This window comes from Taudactylus pleione, unplaced genomic scaffold (genome assembly GCF_031769625.1).
Source record: "Taudactylus pleione unplaced genomic scaffold, aTauple2 ptg003191l, whole genome shotgun sequence".
Classification (NCBI taxonomy): domain Eukaryota; kingdom Metazoa; phylum Chordata; class Amphibia; order Anura; family Myobatrachidae; genus Taudactylus; species Taudactylus pleione.
This window is the reverse complement of record NW_028287547.1, coordinates 108612-135446: the sequence shown is the minus strand read 5'-3', so window position 1 is coordinate 135446 and position 26835 is coordinate 108612. Positions and strand designations below refer to the sequence as shown.

At 50.0% G+C, this 26835-nt stretch overlaps 1 protein-coding gene across 1 annotated transcript in view; it reads right to left on the bottom strand.

The window, feature by feature from the left end:
* Positions 1–7394: 7394 nt before the first annotated feature.
* CCDC142 (coiled-coil domain containing 142) overlaps positions 7395–26835 on the bottom strand; it is a 91702-nt gene continuing 72261 nt past the window's right edge. The window contains 4 exon segments of the mRNA XM_088466470.1: positions 7395–7808; positions 7880–7910; positions 7912–8086; positions 15002–15179. Of these exon segments, the coding sequence (XP_088322596.1) occupies positions 7582–7808; positions 7880–7910; positions 7912–8086; positions 15002–15179 (611 nt within the window). The 3' untranslated portion in view covers positions 7395–7581.

Genomic DNA, 26835 nt, shown 5'->3' with positions numbered 1-26835 from the left:
GATTATCCCCCCACATACAGCGCTAGGAGACACAATGCAGGCGATTATCCCCCCACATACAGCGCTAGGAGACACACTGCAGGTGATTATCCCCCCACATACAGCGCTAGGAGACACACTGCAGGTGATTATCCCCCCACATACAGCGCTAGGAGACACACTGCAGGTGATTATCCCCCCACATACAGTGCTAGGAGACACACTGCAGGTGATAATCCCCCCCCCCACATACAGCGCTAGGAGACACACTGCAGGTGATTATCCCCCCACATACAGCGCTAGGAGTGACACTGCAGGTGATTATCCCCCCACATACAGCGCTAGGAGACAGACTGCAGGTGAGTATCCCCCCACATACAGCGCTAGGAGACAGACTGCAGGTGATTATCCCCCCACATAAAACGCTAGGAGACACACTGCAGGTGATTATCCCCCCACATACAGCGCTAGGAGACACACTGCAGGTGATTATCCCCCCCACATACAGCGCTAGGAGACACACTGCAGGTGATTATCCCCTCCACATACAGCGTTAGGAGACACACTGCAGGCGATTTTTCCCCCCACATACAGCGCTAGGAGACACACTGCAGGTGATTATCCCCCCACATACAGCGCTAGGAGACACACTGCAGGTGATTATCCCCCCACATACAGCGCTAGGAGACACACTGCAGGTGATTATCCCCCCCCCACATACAGCGCTAGTAGACACACTGCAGGTGATTATCCCCCCCACATACAGCGCTAGGAGACACACTGCAGGCGATTATCCCCCCACATACAGCGCTAGGAGACACACTGCAGGTGATTATCCCCCCACATACAGCGCTAGGAGACACACTGCAGGTGATTATCCCCCCACATACAGCGCTAGGAGACACACTGCAGGCGATTATCCCCCCACATACAGCGCTAGGAGACACACCGCAGGTGATTATCCCCCCACATACAGCGCTAGGAGACACACCGCAGGTGATTATCCCCCCCACATACAGCGCTAGGAGACACACTGCAGGTGATTATCCCCCCCACATACAGCGTTAGGAGACACACTGCAGGCGATTATCCCCCCCACATACATCGCTAGGAGACACACTGCAGGTGATTATCCCCCCACATACAGCGCTAGGAGACACACTGCAGGTGATTATCCCCCCACATACAGCGCTAGGAGACACACTGCAGGTGATTATCCCCACACATACAGCGCTAGGACACACACCGCAGGTGATTATCCCCCCACATACAGCGCTAGGAGACACACTGCAGGTGATTATCCCCACACATACAGCGCTAGGAGACACACTGCAGGTGATTATCCCCCCACATACAGCACTAGGAGACACACTGCAGGTGATTATCCCCCCCCCACATACAGCGCTAGTAGACACACTGCAGGTGATTATCCCCCCCACATACAGCGCTAGGAGACACACTGCAGGCGATTATCCCCCCACATACAGCGCTAGGAGACACACTGCAGGTGATTATCCCCCCCCACGTACAGCGCTAGGAGACACACTGCAGGTGATTATCCCCCCCACATACAGCGCTAGGAGACACACTGCAGGTTATTATCCCCCCACATACAGCGCTAGGAGACACACTGCAGGTGATTATCCCCCCACATACAGCGCTAGGAGACACACTGCAGGTTATTACCCCCCACATACAGCGCTAGGAGACACACTGCAGGTGATTATCCCCCCCACATACAGCGCTAGGAGACACACTGCAGGTTATTATCCCCCCAGATACAGCGCTAGGAGACATACTGCAGGTGATTATCCCCCCCACATACAGCGCTAGGAGACACTGCAGGCGATTATCCCCCCACATACAGCGCTCGGAGACACATTGCAGGTGATTATCCCCTCCCCACATACAGCGCTATGAGACACACTGCAGGTGATTATCCCCCCCACTTACAGCGCTAGGAGAGACACTGCAGGTTATTATCCCCCCGGATACAGCGCTAGGAGACACACTGCAGGTGATTATCCCCCCCACATACAGCGCTAGGACACACTGCAGGTGATTATCCCCCCACATACAGCGCTAGTAGACACACTGCAGGTGATTATCCCCCCCACTTACAGTGCTAGGAGACACACTGCAGGTGATTATCCCCCCCCCACATACAGCGCTAGGAGACACCCTGCAGGTGATAATCCCCCCACATACAGCGCTAGGAGACACACTGCAGGTGATTGTCCCCCCACATACAGCGCTAGGAGAAACACTGCAGGTGATTATCCCCCCCACTTACAGCGCTAGGAGAGACACTGCAGGTTATTATCCCCCCGGATACAGCACTAGGAGACACACTGCAGGTGATTATCCCCCCCACATACAGCGCTAGGACACACTGCAGGTGATTATCCCCCCACATACAGCGCTAGGAGACACACTGCAGGTGATTATCCCCCCACATACAGCGCTAGGAGACACACTGCAGGTGATTATCCCCCCACATACAGCGCTAGTAGACACTGCAGGTGATTATCCCCCCCCCCCACATACAGCGCTAGGAGACACCCTGCAGGTGATTATCCCCCCACATACAGCGCTAGGAGACACCCTGCAGGTGATTATCCCCCCACATACAGCGCTAGGAGAAACACTGCAGGCGATTATCCTCCCCCCCACATACAGCGCTAGGAGACACACTGCAGGCGATTATCCCCCCCCACATACAGCGCTAGGAGACACACTGCAGGCGATTATCCCCCCCCCCCCACATACAGCGCTTGGAGACACACTGCAGGTGATTATCCCCCCGTCACATACAGCAGGTTATTATCCCCCCGGATACAGCGCTAGGAGACACACTGCAGGTTATTATCCCCCCACATACAGCGCTAGGAGACACACTGCAGGTTATTATCCCCCCACATACAGCGCTAGGAGACACACTGCAGGTGATTATCCCCCCATATACAGCGCTAGGAGACACACTGCAGGTGATTATCCCGCCACATACAGCGCTAGGAGACACACTGCAGGTTATTATCCCCCCACATACAGCGCTAGGAGACACACTGCAGGTGATTATCCCCTCGCCACATACAGCGCTAGGAGACACACTGCAGGTGATTATCCCCCCACATACAGCGCTAGGAGACACACTGCAGGTTATTATCCCCCCGGATACAGCGCTAGGAGACACACTGCAGGTTATTATCCCCCCACATACAGCGCTAGGAGACACACTGCAGGTTATTATCCCCCCACATACAGCGCTAGGAGACACACTGCAGGTGATTATCCCCCCACATACAGCGCTAGGAGGCACACTGCAGGTGATTATCCCCCCCACATACAGCGCTAGGAGACACACTGCAGGTGATTATCCTCCCACATACAGTGCTAGGAGACACACTGCAGGTGATTATCCCCCCCACATACAGCGCTAGGAGACACACTGCAGGCGATTATCCCCCCACATACAGCGCTAGGAGACACACTGCAGGTGATTATCCCCCCACATACAGTGCTAGGAGACACACTGCAGGTGATTATCCCCCCACATACAGCGCTAGGAGACACACTGCAGGTGATTATCCCCCCACATACAGCGCTAGGAGACACACTGCTGGTGATTATCCCCCCCCACATACAGCGTTAGGAGACACACTGCAGGCGATTATCCCCCCCACATACAGCGCTAGGAGACACACTGCAGGTGATTATCCCCCCCCCCCCCACATACAGCGCTAGGAGACACACTGCAGGCGATTATCGCCACACATACAGCGCTAGGAGACACACTGCAGGCGATTATCCCCCCACATACAGCGCTAGGAGACACACTGCAGGTGATTATCCCCCCACATACAGCGCTTGGAGACACACTGCAGGTGATTATCCCCCAACATACAGCGCTAGGAGACACACTGCAGGTGATTATCCCCCAACATACAGCGCTAGGAGACACACTGCAGGTGATTATCCCCCCCACATACAGCGCTAGGAGACACACTGCAGGTGATTATCTCCCCCCCACATACAGCGCTAGGAGACACACTGCAGGTGATTATCCCCCAACATACAGCGCTAGGAGACACACTGCAGGTGATTATCCCCCCACATACAGCGCTAGGAGACACACCGCTGGTGATTATCCCCCCGCCACATACAGCGCTTGGAGAAACACTGCAGGCGATTATCCCCCCACATACAGCGCTAGGAGACACACTGCAGGTGATTATCCCCCCCACATACAGCGCTAGGAGACACACTGCAGGTGATTATCTCCCCCCCACATGCAGCGCTAGGAGACACACTGCAGGTGATTATCCCCCAACATACAGCGCTAGGAGACACACCGCTGGTGATTATCCCCCCCCCACATACAGCGCTAGGAGACACACTGCAGGTGATTATCCCCCCTACATACAGCGCTAGGAGACACACTGCAGGTGATTATCCCCCCACATATAGCGCTAGGAGACAGACTGCAGGCGATTATCCCCCCACATACAGCGCTAGGAGACACACTGCAGGCGATTATCCCCCCACATACAGCGCTTGGAGACACACTGCAGGTGATTATCCCCCAACATACAGCGCTAGGAGACACACTGCAGGTGATTATCCCCCCCCCCACATACAGCGCTAGGAGACACACTGCAGGTGATTATCCCCCCAACATACAGCGCTAGGAGACACACTGCAGGTGATTATCTCCCCCCCACATACAGCGCTAGGAGACACACTGCAGGTGATTATCCCCCAACATACAGCGCTAGGAGACACACTGCAGGTGATTATCCCCCCACATACAGCGCTAGTAGACACACCGCTGGTGATTATCCCCCCGCCACATACAGCGCTTGGAGACACACTGCAGGCGATTATCCCCCCACATACAGCGCTAGGAGACACACTGCAGGTGATTATCCCCCCACATACAGCGCTAGGAGACACACTGCAGGTGATTATCCCCCCACATACAGCGCTAGGAGACACACTGCAGGCGATTATCCCCCCACATACAGCGCTAGGAGACACACTGCAGGTGATTATCCCCCCACATACAGCGCTAGGAGACACACTGCAGGTGATTATCCCCCCACATACAGCGCTAGGAGACACACTGCAGGTGATCTTGGACCAGTCCGGCAGCAGTAGTGACTCCTAGTCAGCAGTGTCCTGATGAGAGGCCTCCTCCTTTCTGCATCTATGGTCCGTATTCAATTAGAGGCGAAAAGTCGGAAAGGTTTTGCCTGTCCGACTTTCCGCCTCCTTCAGCTGTTTCAGAGGCGAAAACTTTGGATTCTACAGTTTGCTTCCAGCATCTTCTTTTCTCCTAATCCCAGTCAGGATTCTCATTGTAGCCAGAGTCTGTTTACATTCCCACCCTGGTCTTTTACCTTGTGCATCCCAAGACTCAACATTATCTCCTTGTATCTGGTGGCATCTGAGTACCAGTCGAACTTAAAAGTATAAGAAATGTAATAAACTGATACACAAAAATATATTGGTGACAGATCACCCTTCCCCTCCTAGCCAGTGGTCTCACTCCTCTGCTGACCCATGAGGTCTCACCACCTTTCCTCTAATGACCAAGTGGTCTCACCACCCTTCCCCTCCTGACCGGTGAGTCTCACCATCCTTCCCCTCCTAACCCATGAGGCCTCACTACCCTTCCCCTCCTGCCCTATGAGGCCTCACTACCCTTTGCCACCTGACCCATAAGGCCTCACTGCCCTTCCCCTCCTGACCCATAAGGCCTCACTACCCTTCCCCTCCTGACCCATAAGGCCTCACTACCCTTCCCCTCCTGACCCATAAGGCCTCACTGCCCTTCCCCTCCTAACCCATAAGGCCTCACTGCCCTTCCCCTCCTAACCCATAAGGCCTCACTACCCTTCCCCTCCTGCCCTATGAGGCCTCACTACCCTTCCCCTCCTGCCCTATGAGGCCTCACTACCCTTTGCCTCCTGACCCATAAGGCCTCACTACCCTTCCCCTCCTGACCCATAAGGCCTCACTACCCTTCCCCTCCTGACAGGAAAGTGGACAATGACAGTGGTGGATGAGTACACAATCATTTTAAATTAGATAAACTGTTCTTTCCACAAGAAGTACATACTGCCCAAATATAATGACAAAGCCATATAACTTAGGACATCTGTCAAAGCCTTCTGTTTCAGGTGGTTTCCACCCTTGTCTACTGTAATCTAAGTACACATAACTGTGCGGTATGTAGTCACGAAACCAGTGGTCGAAATGCCGACCGCTGGCTTCCCGACTGTCAAAACCCGGAATAGGATTAAAGATAGGCGTCAAAATCCTATCATTGTCCACCCACCGAAATCCCGACACCCGGCATTACTGAACGAAGCTAAGCCAGGTGGCGGGTGCGGACAGCTGCGTAGGTGGAGGGTTAGGTTAGGGTCTCCTGGGGGGGACTTAGTGTTAGGCACCCCCCCGGGAGGGTTAGAGTAGGGCACCCCCGGGGGGAAGGTTAGGGTTAGCCACTAGAGGGGGAGGTTAAGGCTAGGCACCCCTAAAGTAGGGTAAGGGGTGGGAGAGGGTTAGGGATAGTGAAAAAAAAAAACGTACCTGTCGGGATCGGGTGTTGCCGGTCTTCCGGCATTGGGAATTTGAACGGCCAGACTTATGGTCACACATACAGATTCCAACTATGCCTTACAGTATAGGCCTATGGGGGACGGGGGTACAGTATAGGCCTATGGAGGACGGGGGTACAGTATAGGCCTATGGAGGACGGGGGTACAGTGCAGGCCTATGGGAGGACGGGGGTACAGTGCGGGCCTATGGGAGGACGGGGGTACAGTACGGGCCTATGGGAGGACGGGGGTACAGTACGGGCCTATGGGAGGACGGGGGTACAGTACGGGCCTATGGGAGGACGGGGGTACAGTACGGGCCTATGGGAGGACGGGGGTACAGTACGGGCCTATGGGAGGACGGGGGTACAGTACGGGCCAATGGGAGGACGGGGGTACAGTACGGGCCAATGGGGGACGGGGGTACAGTACGGGCCAATGGGGGACGGGGGTACAGTACGGGCCTATGGAGGACAGGGGTACAGTACGGGCCTATGGAGGACGGGGGTACAGTACGGGCCTATGGAGGACAGGGGTACAGTACAGGCCTATGGGAGACGGGGGTACAGTACGGGCCTATGGGAGACGGGGGTACAGTATAGGCCTATGGGGGACGGGGATACAGTATGGGCCTATGGAGGACGGGGATACAGTATAGGCCTATGGAGGATGGGGATACAGTATAGGGCTATGGGGGACAGGGATACAGTATAGGCCTATGGGGGACAGGGATACAGTATAGGCCTATGGGGGACAGGGATATTGATTACAATTCTGCTATTAAATATGATCAATAAAAACAATGAGAGACAGTTAATATCACAAATCTTTAATAAAATAGACATCTGTGTGTTGTAATTAAATAAATTTCAAATATATATATTAAAAAACTCTCTCCAGCCTTCCAGGGCTTCCTAGCAGACCAGCCTGCTCCGAAACAGGGGACAAGAAGGGGCTGTGTCCGGCCCTGAGGGAATTGGGATTTGAAGTGACGGGGTCCTCATCCTTCTGAGGCTTCTCGTCCTTCCCATGGTAAATTCAGCCCATTCCAGCCCTTGTGCACACGCAGAGAAAGCCACTGGCGCTGGTTGTTGGGCAGGTAGGAGTCATGGCTGTGTCTGGGCAGCTGGGCAGAGTAAGTGCGGGCCCAGGCTCTGCGCTCCAGACTGTCCAGGCTTTGCAGGCTGTCCGATACGTTCTCCACTGCAGCTCGGCACAGCGGAGGACCTGCACGGGGAGACGGGATCAGCTAGAGAAGATTGGAGGAGGTTCTGAGGAAGGAATGGCTTCATACTCACAGCAGAAAATCGGGCAGCTACGAGCCTGCAGGGTAAGACCTGTGAGACGGCGGCTGCAAGAGACAGACTATGGCGTTATCTGCCTGCAGGAAGACAGGGAGAGACAGCGCAGCCTGAACCACTTCTGGAGGCATCACAGACGCTCGGGACCTCAGCAGCTCTCGGACACTCTCAAAATCACATCTGAGCTGAAGTGCTCCCTGCAGACTGAGAGGAAGAGACCTGAGACCAGAAGAGAGGCACCGAGATTACAACTACATCAGAGAGCAACAGGCATCCCACCAGACGGAAGCAAACAGGCATCCCACAGACGGAAGCAACAGGCATCCCACAGGACGGAGGCAACAGGCATCCCACAGGACGGAGGCAACAGGCATCCCACAGGACGGAGGCAACAGGCATCCCACAGGACGGAGGCAACAGGCATCCCACCTGACGGAGGCAACAGGCATCCCACCAGACGGAGGCAACAGGCATCCCACCAGACGGAGGCAACAGGCATCCCACCAGACGGAGGCAACAGGCATCCCACCAGACGGAGGCAACAGGCATCCCACCAGACGGAGGCAACAGGCATCCCACCAGACGGAAGCAACAGGCATCCACCAGACGGAAGCAACAGGCATCCCACCAGACGGAAGCAATATTCATCCTACCAGCTGGAAGCAATAGGCATCCTACCAGACGGAAGCAATAGGCATCCTACCAGGCATCCCACCAGACGGAAGCAATATTCATCCTACCAGACGGAAGCAATAGGCATCCTACCAGACTGAAGCAATAGGCATCCTACCAGACTAGATAAGTACATTGACGGCTGGGTAAAGGGGCTCCGGGATGTGGCTAGCTGAGTATATATACTGGGTGAGGGGGCTCCGGGATGTGACTAGCTGAGTATATATACTGGGTAAGGGGCACTGGGATGTGACTAGCTGAGTATATATACTGGGTGAGGGGCTCCGGGATGTGACTAGCTGAGTATATATACTGGGTAAGGGGGCTCCGGGATGTGACTAGCTGAGTATATATACTGGGTGAGGGGGCTCCGGGATGTGACTAGCTGAGTATATATACTGGGTGAGGGGGCTCCGGGATGTGACTAGCTGAGTATATATACTGGGTGAGGGGCTCCGGGATGTGACTAGCTGAGTATATATACTGGGTAAAGGGCTCCGGGATGTGGCTAGCTGAGTATATATACTGGGTGAGGGGGCTCCGGGATGTGACTAGCTGAGTATATATACTGGGTGAGGGGGCTCCGGGATGTGACTAGCTGAGTATATATACTGGGTAAGGGGGCACTGGGATGTGACTAGCTGAGTATATATACTGGGTGAGGGGCTCCGGGATGTGACTAGCTGAGTATATATACTGGGTAAGGGGGCTCCGGGATGTGACTAGCTGAGTATATATACTGGGTGAGGGGCTCCGGGATGTGACTAGCTGAGTATATATACTGGGTGAGGGGCTCCGGGATGTGACTAGCTGAGTATATATACTGGGTGAGGGGGCTCCGGGATGTGGCTAGCTGGGTATATATACTGGGTGAGGGGGCTCCGGGATGTGACTAGCTGAGTATATATACTGGGTGAGGGGGCTCCGGGATGTGACTAGCTGAGTATATATACTGGGTAAGGGGGCACTGGGATGTGACTAGCTGAGTATATATACTGGGTGAGGGGGCTCCGGGATGTGACTAGCTGAGTATATATACTGGGTAAGGGGGCTCCGGGATGTGACTAGCTGAGTATATATACTGGGTGAGGGGGCTCCGGGATGTGGCTAGCTGAGTATATATACTGGGTAAGGGGCTCCGGGATGTGACTAGCTGAGTATATATACTGGGTGAGGGGGCTCCGGGATGTGACTAGCTGAGTATATATACTGGGTGAGGGGGCTCCGGGATGTGACTAGCTGAGTATATACTGGGTAAGGGGGCTCCGGGATGTGACTAGCTGAGTATATATACTGGGTAAGGGGCTCCGGGATGTGACTAGCTGAGTATATATACTGGGTGAGGGGGCTCCGGGATGTGACTAGCTGAGTATATATACTGGGTGAGGGGGCTCCGGGATGTGGCTAGCTGGGTATATATACTGGGTGAGGGGCTCCGGGATGTGACTAGCTGAGTATATATACTGGGTGAGGGGGCTCCGGGATGTGACTAGCTGAGTATATATACTGGGTGAGGGGGCTCCGGGATGTGACTAGCTGAGTATATATACTGGGTAAGGGGGCACTGGGATGTGACTAGCTGAGTATATATACTGGGTGAGGGGCTCCGGGATGTGACTAGCTGAGTATATATACTGGGTAAGGGGGCTCCGGGATGTGACTAGCTGAGTATATATACTGGGTGAGGGGGCTCCGGGATGTGACTAGCTGAGTATATATACTGGGTGAGGGGGCTCCGGGATGTGACTAGCTGAGTATATATACTGGGTGAGGGGGCTCCGGGATGTGACTAGCTGAGTATATATACTGGGTGAGGGGGCTCCGGGATGTGGCTAGCTGAGTATATATACTGGGTAAAGGGGCTCCGGGATGTGGCTAGCTGAGTATATATACTGGGTGAGGGGGCTCCGGGATGTGACTAGCTGAGTATATATACTGGGTAAGGGGGCACTGGGATGTGACTAGCTGAGTATATATACTGGGTGAGGGGCTCCGGGATGTGACTAGCTGAGTATATATACTGGGTAAGGGGGCTCCGGGATGTGACTAGCTGAGTATATATACTGGGTAAGGGGGCTCCGGGATGTGACTAGCTGAGTATATATACTGGGTGAGGGGGCTCCGGGATGTGACTAGCTGAGTATATATACTGGGTGAGGGGGCTCCGGGATGTGACTAGCTGAGTATATATACTGGGTGAGGGGGCTCGGGATGTGACTAGCTGAGTATATATACTGGGTGAGGGGGCTCCGGGATGTGACTAGCTGAGTATATATACTGGGTAAGGGGCTCCGGGATGTGACTAGCTGAGTATATATACTGGGTGAGGGGGCTCCGGGATGTGACTAGCTGAGTATATATACTGGGTGAAGGGGGCTCCGGGATGTGACTAGCTGAGTATATATACTGGGTAAGGGGGCTCCGGGATGTGGCTAGCTGAGTATATATACTGGGTAAGGGGCTCCGGGATGTGACTAGCTGAGTATATATACTGGGTGAGGGGGCTCCGGGATGTGACTAGCTGAGTATATATACTGGGTAAGGGGGCTCCGGGATGTGACTAGCTGAGTATATATACTGGGTGAGGGGGCTCCGGGATGTGGCTAGCTGAGTATATATACTGGGTAAGGGGGCTCCGGGATGTGACTAGCTGAGTATATATACTGGGTAAGGGGCTCCGGGATGTGACTAGCTGAGTATATATACTGGGTGAGGGGCTCCGGGATGTGACTAGCTGAGTATATATACTGGGTGAGGGGGCTCCGGGATGTGACTAGCTGAGTATATATACTGGGTAAGGGGCTCCGGGATGTGACTAGCTGAGTATATATACTGGGTGAGGGGGCTCCGGGATGTGACTAGCTGAGTATATATACTGGGTGAGGGGGCTCCGGGATGTGACTAGCTGAGTATATATACTGGGTGAGGGGGCTCCGGGATGTGGCTAGCTGAGTATATATACTGGGTAAGGGGGCTCCGGGATGTGACTAGCTGAGTATATATACTGGGTGAGGGGGCTCCGGGATGTGACTAGCTGAGTATATATACTGGGTAAGGGGGCTCCGGGATGTGACTAGCTGAGTATATATACTGGGTAAGGGGCTCCGGGATGTGGCTAGCTGAGTATATATACTGGGTAAGGGGGCTCCGGGATGTGACTAGCTGAGTATATATACTGGGTAAGGGGGCTCCGGGATGTGACTAGCTGAGTATATATACTGGGTAAGGGGGCTCCGGGATGTGGCTAGCTGAGTATATATACTGGGTAAGGGGGCTCCGGGATGTGACTAGCTGAGTATATATACTGGGTAAGGGGCTCCGGGATGTGACTAGCTGAGTATATATACTGGGTGAGGGGGCTCCGGGATGTGACTAGCTGAGTATATATACTGGGTGAGGGGGCTCCGGGATGTGGCTAGCTGAGTATATATACTGGGTAGGGGGCTCCGGGATGTGACTAGCTGAGTATATATACTGGGTAAGGGGCTCCGGGATGTGACTAGCTGAGTATATATACTGGGTAAGGGGCTCCGGGATGTGACTAGCTGAGTATATATACTGGGTAAGGGGGCTCCGGGATGTGACTAGCTGAGTATATATACTGGGTGAGGGGCTCCGGGATGTGGACTAGCTGAGTATATATACTGGGTGAGGGGGCTCCGGGATGTGACTAGCTGAGTATATATACTGGGTAGAGGGGCTCCGGGATGTGACTAGCTGAGTATATATACTGGGTAAGGGGGCTCCGGGATGTGACTAGCTGAGTATATATACTGGGTGAGGGGGCTCCGGGATGTGACTAGCTGAGTATATATACTGGGTGAGGGGGCTCCGGGATGTGACTAGCTGAGTATATATACTGGGTAAGGGGCTCCGGGATGTGACTAGCTGAGTATATATACTGGGTAAGGGGCTCCGGGATGTGACTAGCTGAGTATATATACTGGGTAAGGGGGCTCCGGGATGTGACTAGCTGAGTATATATACTGGGTGAGGGGGCTCCGGGATGTGACTAGCTGAGTATATATACTGGGTGAGGGGGCTCCGGGATGTGACTAGCTGAGTATATATACTGGGTAAGGGGGCTCCGGGATGTGACTAGCTGAGTATATATACTGGGTAAGGGGGCTCCGGGATGTGACTAGCTGAGTATATATACTGGGTGAGGGGGCTCCGGGATGTGGCTAGCTGAGTATATATACTGGGTGAGGGGGCTCCGGATGTGGCTAGCTGAGTATATATACTGGGTGAGGGGGCTCCGGGATGTGACTAGCTGAGTATATATACTGGGTAAGGGGCTCCGGGATGTGACTAGCTGAGTATATATACTGGGTAAGGGGCTCCGGGATGTGACTAGCTGAGTATATATACTGGGTAAGGGGGCTCCGGGATGTGACTAGCTGAGTATATATACTGGGTGAGGGGGCTCCGGGATGTGGTGGCTAGCTGAGTATATATACTGGGTGAGGGGGCTCCGGGATGTGGCTAGCTGGGTATATATACTGGGTAAGGGGCTCCGGGATGTGACTAGCTGAGTATATATACTGGGTAAGGGGGCTCCGGGATGTGACTAGCTGAGTATATATACTGGGTGAGGGGGCTCCGGGATGTGACTAGCTGAGTATATATACTGGGTAAGGGGCTCCGGGATGTGACTAGCTGAGTATATATACTGGGTAAGGGGCTCCGGGATGTGACTAGCTGAGTATATATACTGGGTAAGGGGGCTCCGGGATGTGACTAGCTGAGTATATATACTGGGTGAGGGGGCTCCGGGATGTGGCTAGCTGGGTATATATACTGGGTGAGGGGGCTCTGGGATGTGGCTAGCTGAGTATATATACTGGGTGAGGGGGCTCCGGGATGTGGCTAGCTGGGTATATATACTGGGTAAGGGGCTCCGGGATGTGACTAGCTGAGTATATATACTGGGTAAGGGGGCTCCGGGATGTGACTAGCTGAGTATATATACTGGGTGAGGGGGCTCCGGGATGTGGCTAGCTGAGTATATATACTGGGTGAGGGGGCTCCGGGATGTGGCTAGCTGAGTATATATACTGGGTGAGGGGGCTCCGGGATGTGGCTAGCTGGGTATATATACTGGGTAAGGGGCTCCGGGATGTGACTAGCTGAGTATATATACTGGGTAAGGGGGCTCCGGGATGTGACTAGCTGAGTATATATACTGGGTGAGGGGGCTCCGGGATGTGGCTAGCTGAGTATATATACTGGGTGAGGGGGCTCCGGGATGTGGCTAGCTGAGTATATATACTGGGTGAGGGGGCTCCGGGATGTGACTAGCTGGGTATATATACTGGGTGAGGGGGCTCCGGGATGTGGCTAGCTGAGTATATATACTGGGTGAGGGGGCTCCGGGATGTGGCTAGCTGGGTATATATACTGGGTGAGGGGGCTCCGGGATGTGGCTAGCTGAGTATATATACTGGGTAAGGGGCTCCGGGATGTGACTAGCTGAGTATATATACTGGGTAAGGGGCTCCGGGATGTGACTAGCTGAGTATATATACTGGGTAAGGGGGCTCCGGGATGTGACTAGCTGAGTATATATACTGGGTGAGGGGGCTCCGGGATGTGACTAGCTGAGTATATATACTGGGTAAGGGGCTCCGGGATGTGACTAGCTGAGTATATATACTGGGTAAGGGGCTCCGGGATGTGACTAGCTGAGTATATATACTGGGTAAGGGGGCTCCGGGATGTGACTAGCTGAGTATATATACTGGGTGAGGGGGCTCCGGGATGTGGCTAGCTGGGTATATATACTGGGTGAGGGGGCTCTGGGATGTGGCTAGCTGAGTATATATACTGGGTGAGGGGGCTCCGGGATGTGGCTAGCTGGGTATATATACTGGGTAAGGGGCTCCGGGATGTGACTAGCTGAGTATATATACTGGGTAAGGGGGCTCCGGGATGTGACTAGCTGAGTATATATACTGGGTGAGGGGGCTCCGGGATGTGGCTAGCTGAGTATATATACTGGGTGAGGGGGGCTCCGGGATGTGGCTAGCTGAGTATATATACTGGGTGAGGGGGCTCCGGGATGTGGCTAGCTGGGTATATATACTGGGTAAGGGGCTCCGGGATGTGACTAGCTGAGTATATATACTGGGTAAGGGGGCTCCGGGATGTGACTAGCTGAGTATATATACTGGGTGAGGGGGCTCCGGGATGTGGCTAGCTGAGTATATATACTGGGTGAGGGGGCTCCGGGATGTGGCTAGCTGAGTATATATACTGGGTGAGGGGGCTCCGGGATGTGACTAGCTGGGTATATATACTGGGTGAGGGGGCTCCGGGATGTGGCTAGCTGAGTATATATACTGGGTGAGGGGGCTCCGGGATGTGGCTAGCTGGGTATATATACTGGGTGAGGGGGCTCCGGGATGTGGCTATTCCCATATAAAATACTCTATGTCATACAGACACCTGAATTTGAGCCTCTCTCGCAGGATATGTCCCATCCAGGATTCCATAAAAGCAATGAGAGCCACAGACACTGCAGACACTTGTTCATCCAGAGACAAAGCGAGGACCCCATCCAACACCGGAGCCACGACAGCACTGACGGCAACAAGGGCATACTCGCTGGGTGCCAGGTCAGGGCCTGATAGAAACACAAAGGTATAAAATATACAATATAAGCCGGCAGCAAACACAAATCGTTAAACGGACCAAAAACCCCAAAGACAATTTAATTGCTGCATCTAAATATCTAATAATCATTTGCATGGAGGTCTGTGTGGTATAATCAGATGGAAACGGTTCCAATACTCTCACCAGCACAGCGGCCATCTTACTATACTCTCCCTGTATACAGCTGGGCGTCTCCTTCCTCTCATACAGTGTGAGGAGTAATATATACATTATACACATACATCACACATATACACAGCACAGCAGCCATCTTACTCTCCCTGTATACAGCTGGGCGTCTCCTTCCTCTCATACAGTGTGAGGAGTAATATCTATTATACACATACATCACACATACACAGCACAGCGGCCATCTTACTCCCCCTGTATACAGCTGGGCGTCTCCTTCCTCTCATACAGTGTGAGGAGTAATATATACATTATACACATACATCACACATACACAGCACAGCGGCCATCTTACTCCCCCTGTATACAGCTGGGCGTCTCCTTCCTCTCATACAGTGTGAGGAGTAATATATCTATTATACACATACATCACACATACACAGCACAGCGGCCATCTTACTCCTCCTGTATACAGCTGGGCGTCTCCTTCCTCTCATACAGTGTGAGGAGTAATATATACATTATACACATACATCACACATACACAGCACAGCGGCCATCTTACTCCTCCTGTATACAGCTGGGCGTCTCCTTCCTCTCATACAGTGTGAGGAGTAATATATCTATTATACACATACATCACACATACACAGCACAGCGGCCATCTTACTCTCCCTGTATACAGCTGGGCGTCTCCTTCCTCTCATACAGTGTGAGGAGTAATATATACATTATACACATACATCACACATACACAGCACAGCGGCCATCTTACTCCCCCTGTATACAGCTGGGCGTCTCCTTCCTCTCATACAGTGTGAGGAGTAATATATCTATTATACACATACATCACACATACACAGCACAGCGGCCATCTTACTCCCCCTGTATACAGCTGGGCGTCTCCTTCCTCTCATACAGTGTGAGGAGTAATATATACATTATACACATACATCACACATACACAGCACAGCGGCCATCTTACTCCCCTGTATACAGCTGGGCGTCTCCTTCCTCTCATACAGTGTGAGGAGTAATATATACATTATACACATACATCACACATACACAGCACAGCGGCCATCTTACTCCCCTGTATACAGCTGGGCGTCTCCTTCCTCTCATACAGTGTGAGGAGTAATATATACATTATACACATACATCACACATACACAGCACAGCGGCCATCTTACTCCCCCTGTATACAGCTGGGCGTCTCCTTCCTCTCATACAGTGTGAGGAGTAATATATCTATTATACACATACATCACACATACACAGCACAGCGGCCATCTTACTCCTCCTGTATACAGCTGGGCGTCTCCTTCCTCTCATACAGTGTGAGGAGTAATATATCTATTATACACATACACAGCACAGCGGCCATCTTACTCTCCCTGTATACAGCTGGGCGTCTCCTTCCTCTCATACAGTGTGAGGAGTAATATATACATTATACACATACATCACACATACACAGCACAGCGGCCATCTTACTCCCCCTGTATACAGCTGGGCGTCTCCTTCCTCTCATACAGTGTGACGAGTAATATATACATTATACACATACATCACACATACACAGCACAGCGGCCATCTTACTCCCCTGTATACAGCTGGGCGTCTCCTTCCTCTCATACAGTGTGAGGAGTAATATATCTATTATACACATACATCACACATACACAGCACAGCGGCCATCTTACTCCCCTGTATACAGCTGGGCGTCTCCTTCCTCTCATACAGTGTGAGGAGTAATATATCTATTATACACATACATCACACATACACAGCACAGCGGCCATCTTACTCTCCCTGTATACAGCTGGGCGTCTCCTTCCTCTCATACAGTGTGAGGAGTAATATATACATTATACACATACATCACACATACACAGCACAGCGGCCATCTTACTCTCCCTGTATACAGCTGGGCGTCTCCTTCCTCTCATACAGTGTGAGGAGTAATATATACATTATACACATACATCACATATACACAGCACAGCGGCCATCTTACTCCCCCTGTATACAGCTGGGCGTCTCCTTCCTCTCATACAGTGTGAGGAGTAATATATACATTATACACATACATCACACATACACAGCACAGCGGCCATCTTACTCCCCTGTATACAGCTGCGCGTCTCCTTCCTCTCATACAGTGTGAGGAGTAATATATACATTATACACATACATCACACATACACAGCACAGCGGCCATCTTACTCCCCTGTATACAGCTGGGCGTCTCCTTCCTCTCATACAGTGTGAGGAGTAATATATCTATTATACACATACATCACACATACACAGCACAGCGGCCATCTTACTCCCCCTGTATACAGCTGGGCGTCTCCTTCCTCTCATACAGTGTGAGGAGTAATATATACATTATACACATACATCACACATACACAGCACAGCGGCCATCTTACTCCCCCTGTATACAGCTGGGCGTCTCCTTCCTCTCATACAGTGTGACGAGTAATATATACATTATACACATACATCACACATACACAGCACAGCGGCCATCTTACTCCCCTGTATACAGCTGGGCGTCTCCTTCCTCTCATACAGTGTGAGGAGTAATATATCTATTATACACATACATCACACATACACAGCACAGCGGCCATCTTACTCCCCCTGTATACAGCTGGGCGTCTCCTTCCTCTCATACAGTGTGAGGAGTAATATATACATTATACACATACATCACACATACACAGCACAGCGGCCATCTTACTCCTCCTGTATACAGCTGGGCGTCTCCTTCCTCTCATACAGTGTGAGGAGTAATATATCTATTATACACATACATCACACATACCCAGCACAGCAGCCATCTTACTCTCCCTGTATACAGCTGGGCGTCTCCTTCCTCTCATACAGTGTGAGGAGTAATATATACATTATACACATACATCACACATACACAGCACAGCGGCCATCTTACTCCCCCTGTATACAGCTGGGCGTCTCCTTCCTCTCATACAGTGTGACGAGTAATATATACATTATACACATACATCACACATATACAGCACAGCAGCCATCTTACTCCCCCTGTATAAAGCAGGGCGTCTCCTTCCTCTCATACAGTGTGAGGAGTAATATATCTATTATACACATACATCACACATACACAGCACAGCGGCCTTCTTACGCCCCCTGTATACAGCTGGGCGTCTCCTTCCTCTCATACAGTGTGAGGAGTAATATATCTATTATACACATACATCACACATACACAGCACAGCGGCCATCTTACTCCCCCTGTATACAGCTGGGCGTCTCCTTCCTCTCATACAGTGTGAGGAGTAATATATCTATTATACACATACATCACACATACACAGCACAGCGGCCATCTTACTCCCCCTGTATACAGCTGGGCGTCTCCTTCCTCTCATACAGTGTGAGGAGTAATATATCTATTATACACATACATCACACATACACAGCACAGCGGCCATCTTACTCCCCCTGTATACAGCTGGGCGTCTCTTTCCTCTCATACAGTGTGAGGAGTAATATATCTATTATACACATACATCACACATACACAGCACAGCGGCCATCTTACTCCTCCTGTATACAGCTGGGCGTCTCCTTCCTCTCATACAGTGTGAGGAGTAATATATCTATTATACACATACATCACACATACACAGCACAGCGGCCATCTTACTCTCACTGTATACAGCTGGGCGTCTCCTTCCTCTCATACAGTGTGAGGAGTAATATATACATTATACACATACATCACACATACACAGCACAGCGGCCATCTTACTCCCCCTGTATACAGCTGGGCGTCTCCTTCCTCTCATACAGTGTGAGGAGTAATATATACATTATACACATACATCACACATACACAGCACAGCAGCCATCTTACTCCCCCTGTATAAAGCAGGGCGTCTCCTTCCTCTCATACAGTGTGAGGAGTAATATATCTATTATACACATACATCACACATACCCAGCACAGCAGCCATCTTACTCTCCCTGTATACAGCTGGGAGTCTCCTTCCTCTCATACAGTGTGAGGAGCAATATATACATTCTACACATACATCACACATACACAGCACAGCGGCCATCTTACTCCCCCTGTATACAGCTGGGCGTCTCCTTCCTCTCATACAGTGTGAGGAGTAATATATCTATTATACACATACATCACATATACACAGCACAGCGGCCATCTTACTCCTCCTGTATACAGCTGGGCGTCTCCTTCCTCTCATACAGTGTGAGGAGTAATATATACATTATACACATACATCACACATACACAGCACAGCGGCCATCTTACTCTCCCTGTATACAGCTGGGCGTCTCCTTCCTCTCATACAGTGTGAGGAGTAATATATCTATTATACACATACATCACACATACACAGCACAGCGGCCATCTTACTCTCCCTGTATACAGCTGGGCGTCTCCTTCCTCTCATACAGTGTGAGGAGTAATATATCTATTATACACATACATCACACATACACAGCACAGCGGCCAACTTACTCCCCCTGTATACAGCTGGGCGTCTCCTTCCTCTCATACAGTGTGAGGAGTAATATATCTATTATACACATACATCACACATACACAGCACAGCGGCCATCTTACTCCCCCTGTATACAGCTGGGCGTCTCCTTCCTCTCATACAGTGTGAGGAGTAATATATCTATTATACACATACATCACATATACACAGCACAGCGGCCATCTTACTCCTCCTGTATACAGCTGGGCGTCTCCTTCCTCTCATACAGTGTGAGGAGTAATATATCTATTATACACATACATCACACATACACAGCACAGCGGCCATCTTACTCTCCCTGTATACAGCAGGGAGTCTCCTTCCTCTCATACAGTGTGAGGAGTAATATATCTATTATACACATACACAGCGGCCATCTTACTCCCCCTGTATACAGCTGGGCGTCTCCTTCCTCTCATACAGTGTGAGGAGTAATATATACATTATACACATACATCACATATACACAGCACAGCGGCCATCTTACTCTCCCTGTATACAGCTGGGCGTCTCCTTCCTCTCATACAGTGTGAGGAGTAATATATCTATTATACACATACATCACATATACACAGCACAGCGGCCATCTTACTATACTCTCCCTGTATACAGCTGGGCGTCTCCTTCCTCTCATACAGTGTGAGGAGTAATATATCTATTATACACATACATCACACATACACAGCACAGCGGCCATCTTACTCCCCCTGTATACAGCTGGGCGTCTCCTTCCTCTCTTACAGTGTGAGGAGTAATATATCTATTATCTACATACATCACACATACACAGCACAGCAGCCATCTTACTCCTCCTGTATACAGCTGGGCGTCTCCTTCCTCTCATACAGTGTGAGGAGTAATATATCTATTATACACATACATCACACATACACAGCACAGCGGCCATCTTACTCCCCCTGTATACAGCTGGGCGTCTCCTTCCTCTCATACAGTGTGAGGAGTAATATATCTATTATACACATACATCACACATACACAGCACAGCGGCCATCTTACTCCCCCTGTATACAGCTGGGCGTCACCTTCCTCTCATACAGTGTGAGGAGTAATATATCTATTATACACATACATCACACATACACAGCACAGCGGCCATCTTACTCCCCCTGTATACAGCTGGGCGTCTCCTTCCTCTCATACAGTGTGAGGAGTAATATATCTATTATACACATACTTCACACATATACAGCACAGCGGCCATCTTACTCTCCCTGTATACAGCTGGGCGTCTCCTTCCTCTCATACAGTGTGAGGAGTAAAATATCTATTATACACATACATCACATATACACAGCACAGCGGCCATCTTCCTATACTCCCCCTGTATACAGCTGGGCGACTCCCTCCTCTCATACAGTGTGAGGAGTAATTTATCTATTATACACATACATCACCCATACACAGCACAGCGGCCATCTTACTCTCCCTGTATACAGCTGGGCGTCTCCTTCCTCTCATACAGTGTGACGAGTAATATATACATTATACACATACATCACACATACACAGCACAGCGGCCATCTTAGTCTCCCTGTATACAGCTGGGCGTCTCCTTCCTCTCATACAGTGTGACTAGTAATATATACATTATACACATACATCACACATACACAGCACAGCGGCCATCTTACTCTCCCTGTATACAGCTGGGCGTCTCCTTCCTCTCATACAGTGTGAGGAGTAATATATCTATTATACACATACATCACATATACACAGCACAGCAGCCATCTTACTCTACCTGTATACAGCTGGGCGTCTCCTTCCTCTCATACAGTGTGAGGAGTAATATATCTATTATACACATACATCACACATACACAGCACAGCGGCCATCTTACTCCCCTGTATACAGCTGGGTGTCTCCTTCCTCTCATACAGTGTGAGGAGTAATATATCTATTATACACATACATCACACATACACAGCACAGCGGCCATCTTACTCCTCCTGTATACAGCTGGGCGTCTCCTTCCTCTCATACAGTGTGAGGAGTAATATCTCTATTATACACATACATCACACATACACAGCACAGCGGCCATCTTACTCTCCCTGTATACAGCTGGGCGTCTCCTTCCTCTCATACAGTGTGAGGAGTAATATATCTATTATACACATACATCACACATACCCAGCACAGCAGCCATCTTACTCCCCCTGTATACAGCTGGGAGTCTCCTTCCTCTCATACAGTGTGAGGAGTAATATATCTATTATACACATACATCACACATACACAGCACAGCGGCCATCTTACTCCCCCTGTATACAGCTGGGCGTCTCCTTCCTCTCATACAGTGTGTGGAGTAACATATCTATTATACACATACATCACCCATACACAGCACAGCGGCCATCTTACTCCCCCTGTATACAGCAGGGCGTCTCCTTCCTCTCATACAGTGTGAGGAGTAATATATACATTATCCACATACATCACACATACCCAGCACAGCAGCCATCTTACTCTCCCTGTATACAGCTGGGCGTCTCCTTCCTCTCATACAGTGTGAGGAGTAATATATCTATTATACACATACATCACATATACACAGCACAGCAGCCATCTTACTCCCCCTGTATACAGCTGGGCGTCTCCTTCCTCTCATACAGTGTGAGGAGTAATATATCTATTATACACATACATCACACATACACAGCACAGCGGCCATCTTACTATACTCTCTCTGTATACAGCTGGGCGTCTCCTTCCTCTCATACAGTGTGAGGAGTAATATATACATTATACACATACATCACACATACACAGCACAGCAGCCATCTTACTCTCCCTGTATACAGCTGGGCGTCTCCTTCCTCTCATACAGTGTGTGGAGTAATATATCTATTATACACATACATCACACATACACAGCACAGCAGCCATCTTACTCTCCCTGTATACAGCTGGGCATCTCCTTCCTCTCATACAGTGTGAGGAGTAATATATACATTATACACATACATCACATATACACAGCACAGCAGCCATCTTACTCCCCCTGTATACAGCTGGGCGTCTCCTTCCTCTCATACAGTGTGAGGAGTAATATATACATTATACACATACATCACATATACACAGCACAGCAGCCATCTTACTCCCCCTGTATACAGCTGGGCGTCTCCTTCCTCTCATACAGTGTGAGGAGTAATATATCTATTATACACATACATCACACATACACAGCACAGCAGCCATCTTACTCCCCCTGTATACAGCTGGGCGTCTCCTTCCTCTCATACAGTGTGAGGAGTAATATATCTATTATACACATACATCACACATACACAGCACAGCGGCCATCTTACTCCCCCTGTCTACAGCTGGGCGTCTCCTTCCTCTCATACAGTGTGACGAGTAATATATACATTATACACATACATCACATATACACATACACAGCGGCCATCTTACTCTCCCTGTATACAGCTGGGCGTCTCCTTCCTCTCATACAGTGTGAGGAGTAATATATCTATTATACACATACATCACATATACACAGCACAGCGGCCATCTTACTCCCCCTGTATACAGCTGGGCGTCTCCTTCCTCTCATACAGTGTGAGGAGTAATATATCTATTATACACATACATCACATATACACAGCACAGCAGCCATCTTACTCCCCCTGTATACAGCTGGGAGTCTCCTTCCTCTCATACAGTGTGAGGAGTAATATATCTATTATACACATACATCACATATACACAGCACAGCGGCCATCTTACTATACTCTCTTTGTATACAGCTGGGCGTCTCCATCCTCTCATACAGTGTGAGGAGTAATATATACATTATACACATACATCACATATACACAGCACAGCAGCCATCTTACTCTCCCTGTATACAGCTGGGCGTCTCCTTCCTCTCATACAGTGTGAGGAGTAATATATACATTATACACATACATCACACATACCCAGCACAGCAGCCATCTTACTCTCCCTGTATACAGCTGGGCATCTCCTTCCTCTCATACAGTGTGAGGAGTAATATATCTATTATACACATACATCACATATACACAGCACAGCGGCCATCTTACTCCCCCTGTATACAGCTGGGCGTCTCCTTCCTCTCATACAGTGTGACGAGTAATATATACATTATACACATACATCACACATACACAGCACAGCGGCCATCTTACTCCTCCTGTATACAGCTGGGCGGTCTCCTTCCTCTCATACAGTGTGAGGAGTAATTTATCTATTATACACATACATCACACATACACAGCGGCCATCTTACTCTCCCAGGATACAGCTGGGCGTCTCCTTCCTCTCATACAGTGTGAGGAGTAATATATCTATTATACACATACATCACATATACACAGCACAGCGGCCATCTTACTCCTCCTGTATACAGCTGGGCGTCTCCTTCCTCTCATACAGTGTGAGGAGTAATATATCTATTATACACATACATCACACATACACAGCACAGCGGCCATCTTACTCTCCCTGTATACAGCAGGGAGTCTCCTTCCTCTCATACAGTGTGAGGAGTAATATATCTATTATACACATACACAGCGGCCATCTTACTCCCCCTGTATACAGCTGGGCGTCTCCTTCCTCTCATACAGTGTGAGGAGTAATATATACATTATACACATACATCACATATACACAGCACAGCGGCCATCTTACTCTCCCTGTATACAGCTGGGCGTCTCCTTCCTCTCATACAGTGTGAGGAGTAATATATCTATTATACACATACATCACATATACACAGCACAGCGGCCATCTTACTATACTCTCCCTGTATACAGCTGGGCGTCTCCTTCCTCTCATACAGTGTGAGGAGTAATATATCTATTATACACATACATCACATATACACAGCACAGCGGCCATCTTACTCCTCCTGTATACAGCTGGGCGTCTCCTTCCTCTCATACAGTGTGAGGAGTAATATATCTATTATCTACATACATCACACATACACAGCACAGCAGCCATCTTACTCCTCCTGTATACAGCTGGGCGTCTCCTTCCTCTCATACAGTGTGAGGAGTAATATATCTATTATACACATACATCACACATATACAGCACAGCGGCCATCTTACTCCCCCTGTATACAGCTGGGCGTCTCCTACCTCTCATACAGTGTGAGGAGTAATATATACATTATACATATACATCACACATACACAGCACAGCGGCCATCTTACTCCCCCTGTATACAGCTGGGCGTCTCCTTCCTCTCATACAGTGTGAGGAGTAATATATCTATTATACACATACATCACACATACACAGCACAGCGGCCATCTTACTCCCCCTGTATACAGCTGGGCGTCTCCTTCCTCTCATACAGTGTGAGGAGTAATATATCTATTATACACATACATCACACATACACAGCACAGCGGCCATCTTACTCCCCCTGTATACAGCTGGGCGTCACCTTCCTCTCATACAGTGTGAGGAGTAATATATCTATTATACACATACATCACACATACACAGCACAGCGGCCATCTTACTCCCCCTGTATACAGCTGGGCGTCTCCTTCCTCTCATACAGTGTGAGGAGTAATATATCTATTATACACATACTTCACACATATACAGCACAGCGGCCATCTTACTCTCCCTGTATACAGCTGGGCGTCTCCTTCCTCTCATACAGTGTGAGGAGTAAAATATCTATTATACACATACATCACATATACACAGCACAGCGGCCATCTTCCTATACTCCCCCTGTATACAGCTGGGCGACTCCTTCCTCTCATACAGTGTGAGGAGTAATTTATCTATTATACACATACATCACCCATACACAGCACAGCGGCCATCTTACTCTCCCTGTATACAGCTGGGCGTCTCCTTCCTCTCATACAGTGTGAGGAGTAAAATATCTATTATACACATACATCACATATACACAGCACAGCGGCCATCTTCCTATACTCCCCCTGTATACAGCTGGGCGACTCCTTCCTCTCATACAGTGTGAGGAGTAATTTATCTATTATACACATACATCACCCATACACAGCACAGCGGCCATCTTACTCCCCCTGTATACAGCTGGGCGTCTCCTTCCTCTCATACAGTGTGACTAGTAATATATACATTATACACATACATCACACATACACAGCACAGCGGCCATCTTACTCTCCCTGTATACAGCTGGGCGTCTCCTTCCTCTCATACAGTGTGAGGAGTAATATATCTATTATACACATACATCACATATACACAGCACAGCAGCCATCTTACTCTACCTGTATACAGCTGGGCGTCTCCTTCCTCTCATACAGTGTGAGGAGTAATATATACATTATACACATACATCACACATACACAGCACAGCGGCCATCTTACTCCCCTGTATACAGCTGGGTGTCTCCTTCCTCTCATACAGTGTGAGGAGTAATATATCTATTATACACATACATCACACATACACAGCACAGCGGCCATCTTACTCCTCCTGTATACAGCTGGGCGTCTCCTTCCTCTCATACAGTGTGAGGAGTAATATCTCTATTATACACATACATCACACATACACAGCACAGCGGACATCTTACTCTCCCTGTATACAGCTGGGCGTCTCCTTCCTCTCATACAGTGTGAGGAGTAATATATCTATTATACACATACATCACACATACCCAGCACAGCAGCCATCTTACTCCCCCTGTATACAGCTGGGAGTCTCCTTCCTCTCATACAGTGTGAGGAGCAATATATACATTATACACATACATCACACATACACAGCACAGCGGCCATCTTACTCCCCCTGTATACAGCTGGGCGTCTCCTTCCTCTCATACAGTGTGTGGAGTAACATATCTATTATACACATACATCACCCATACACAGCACAGCGGCCATCTTACTCCCCCTGTATACAGCAGGGCGTCTCCTTCCTC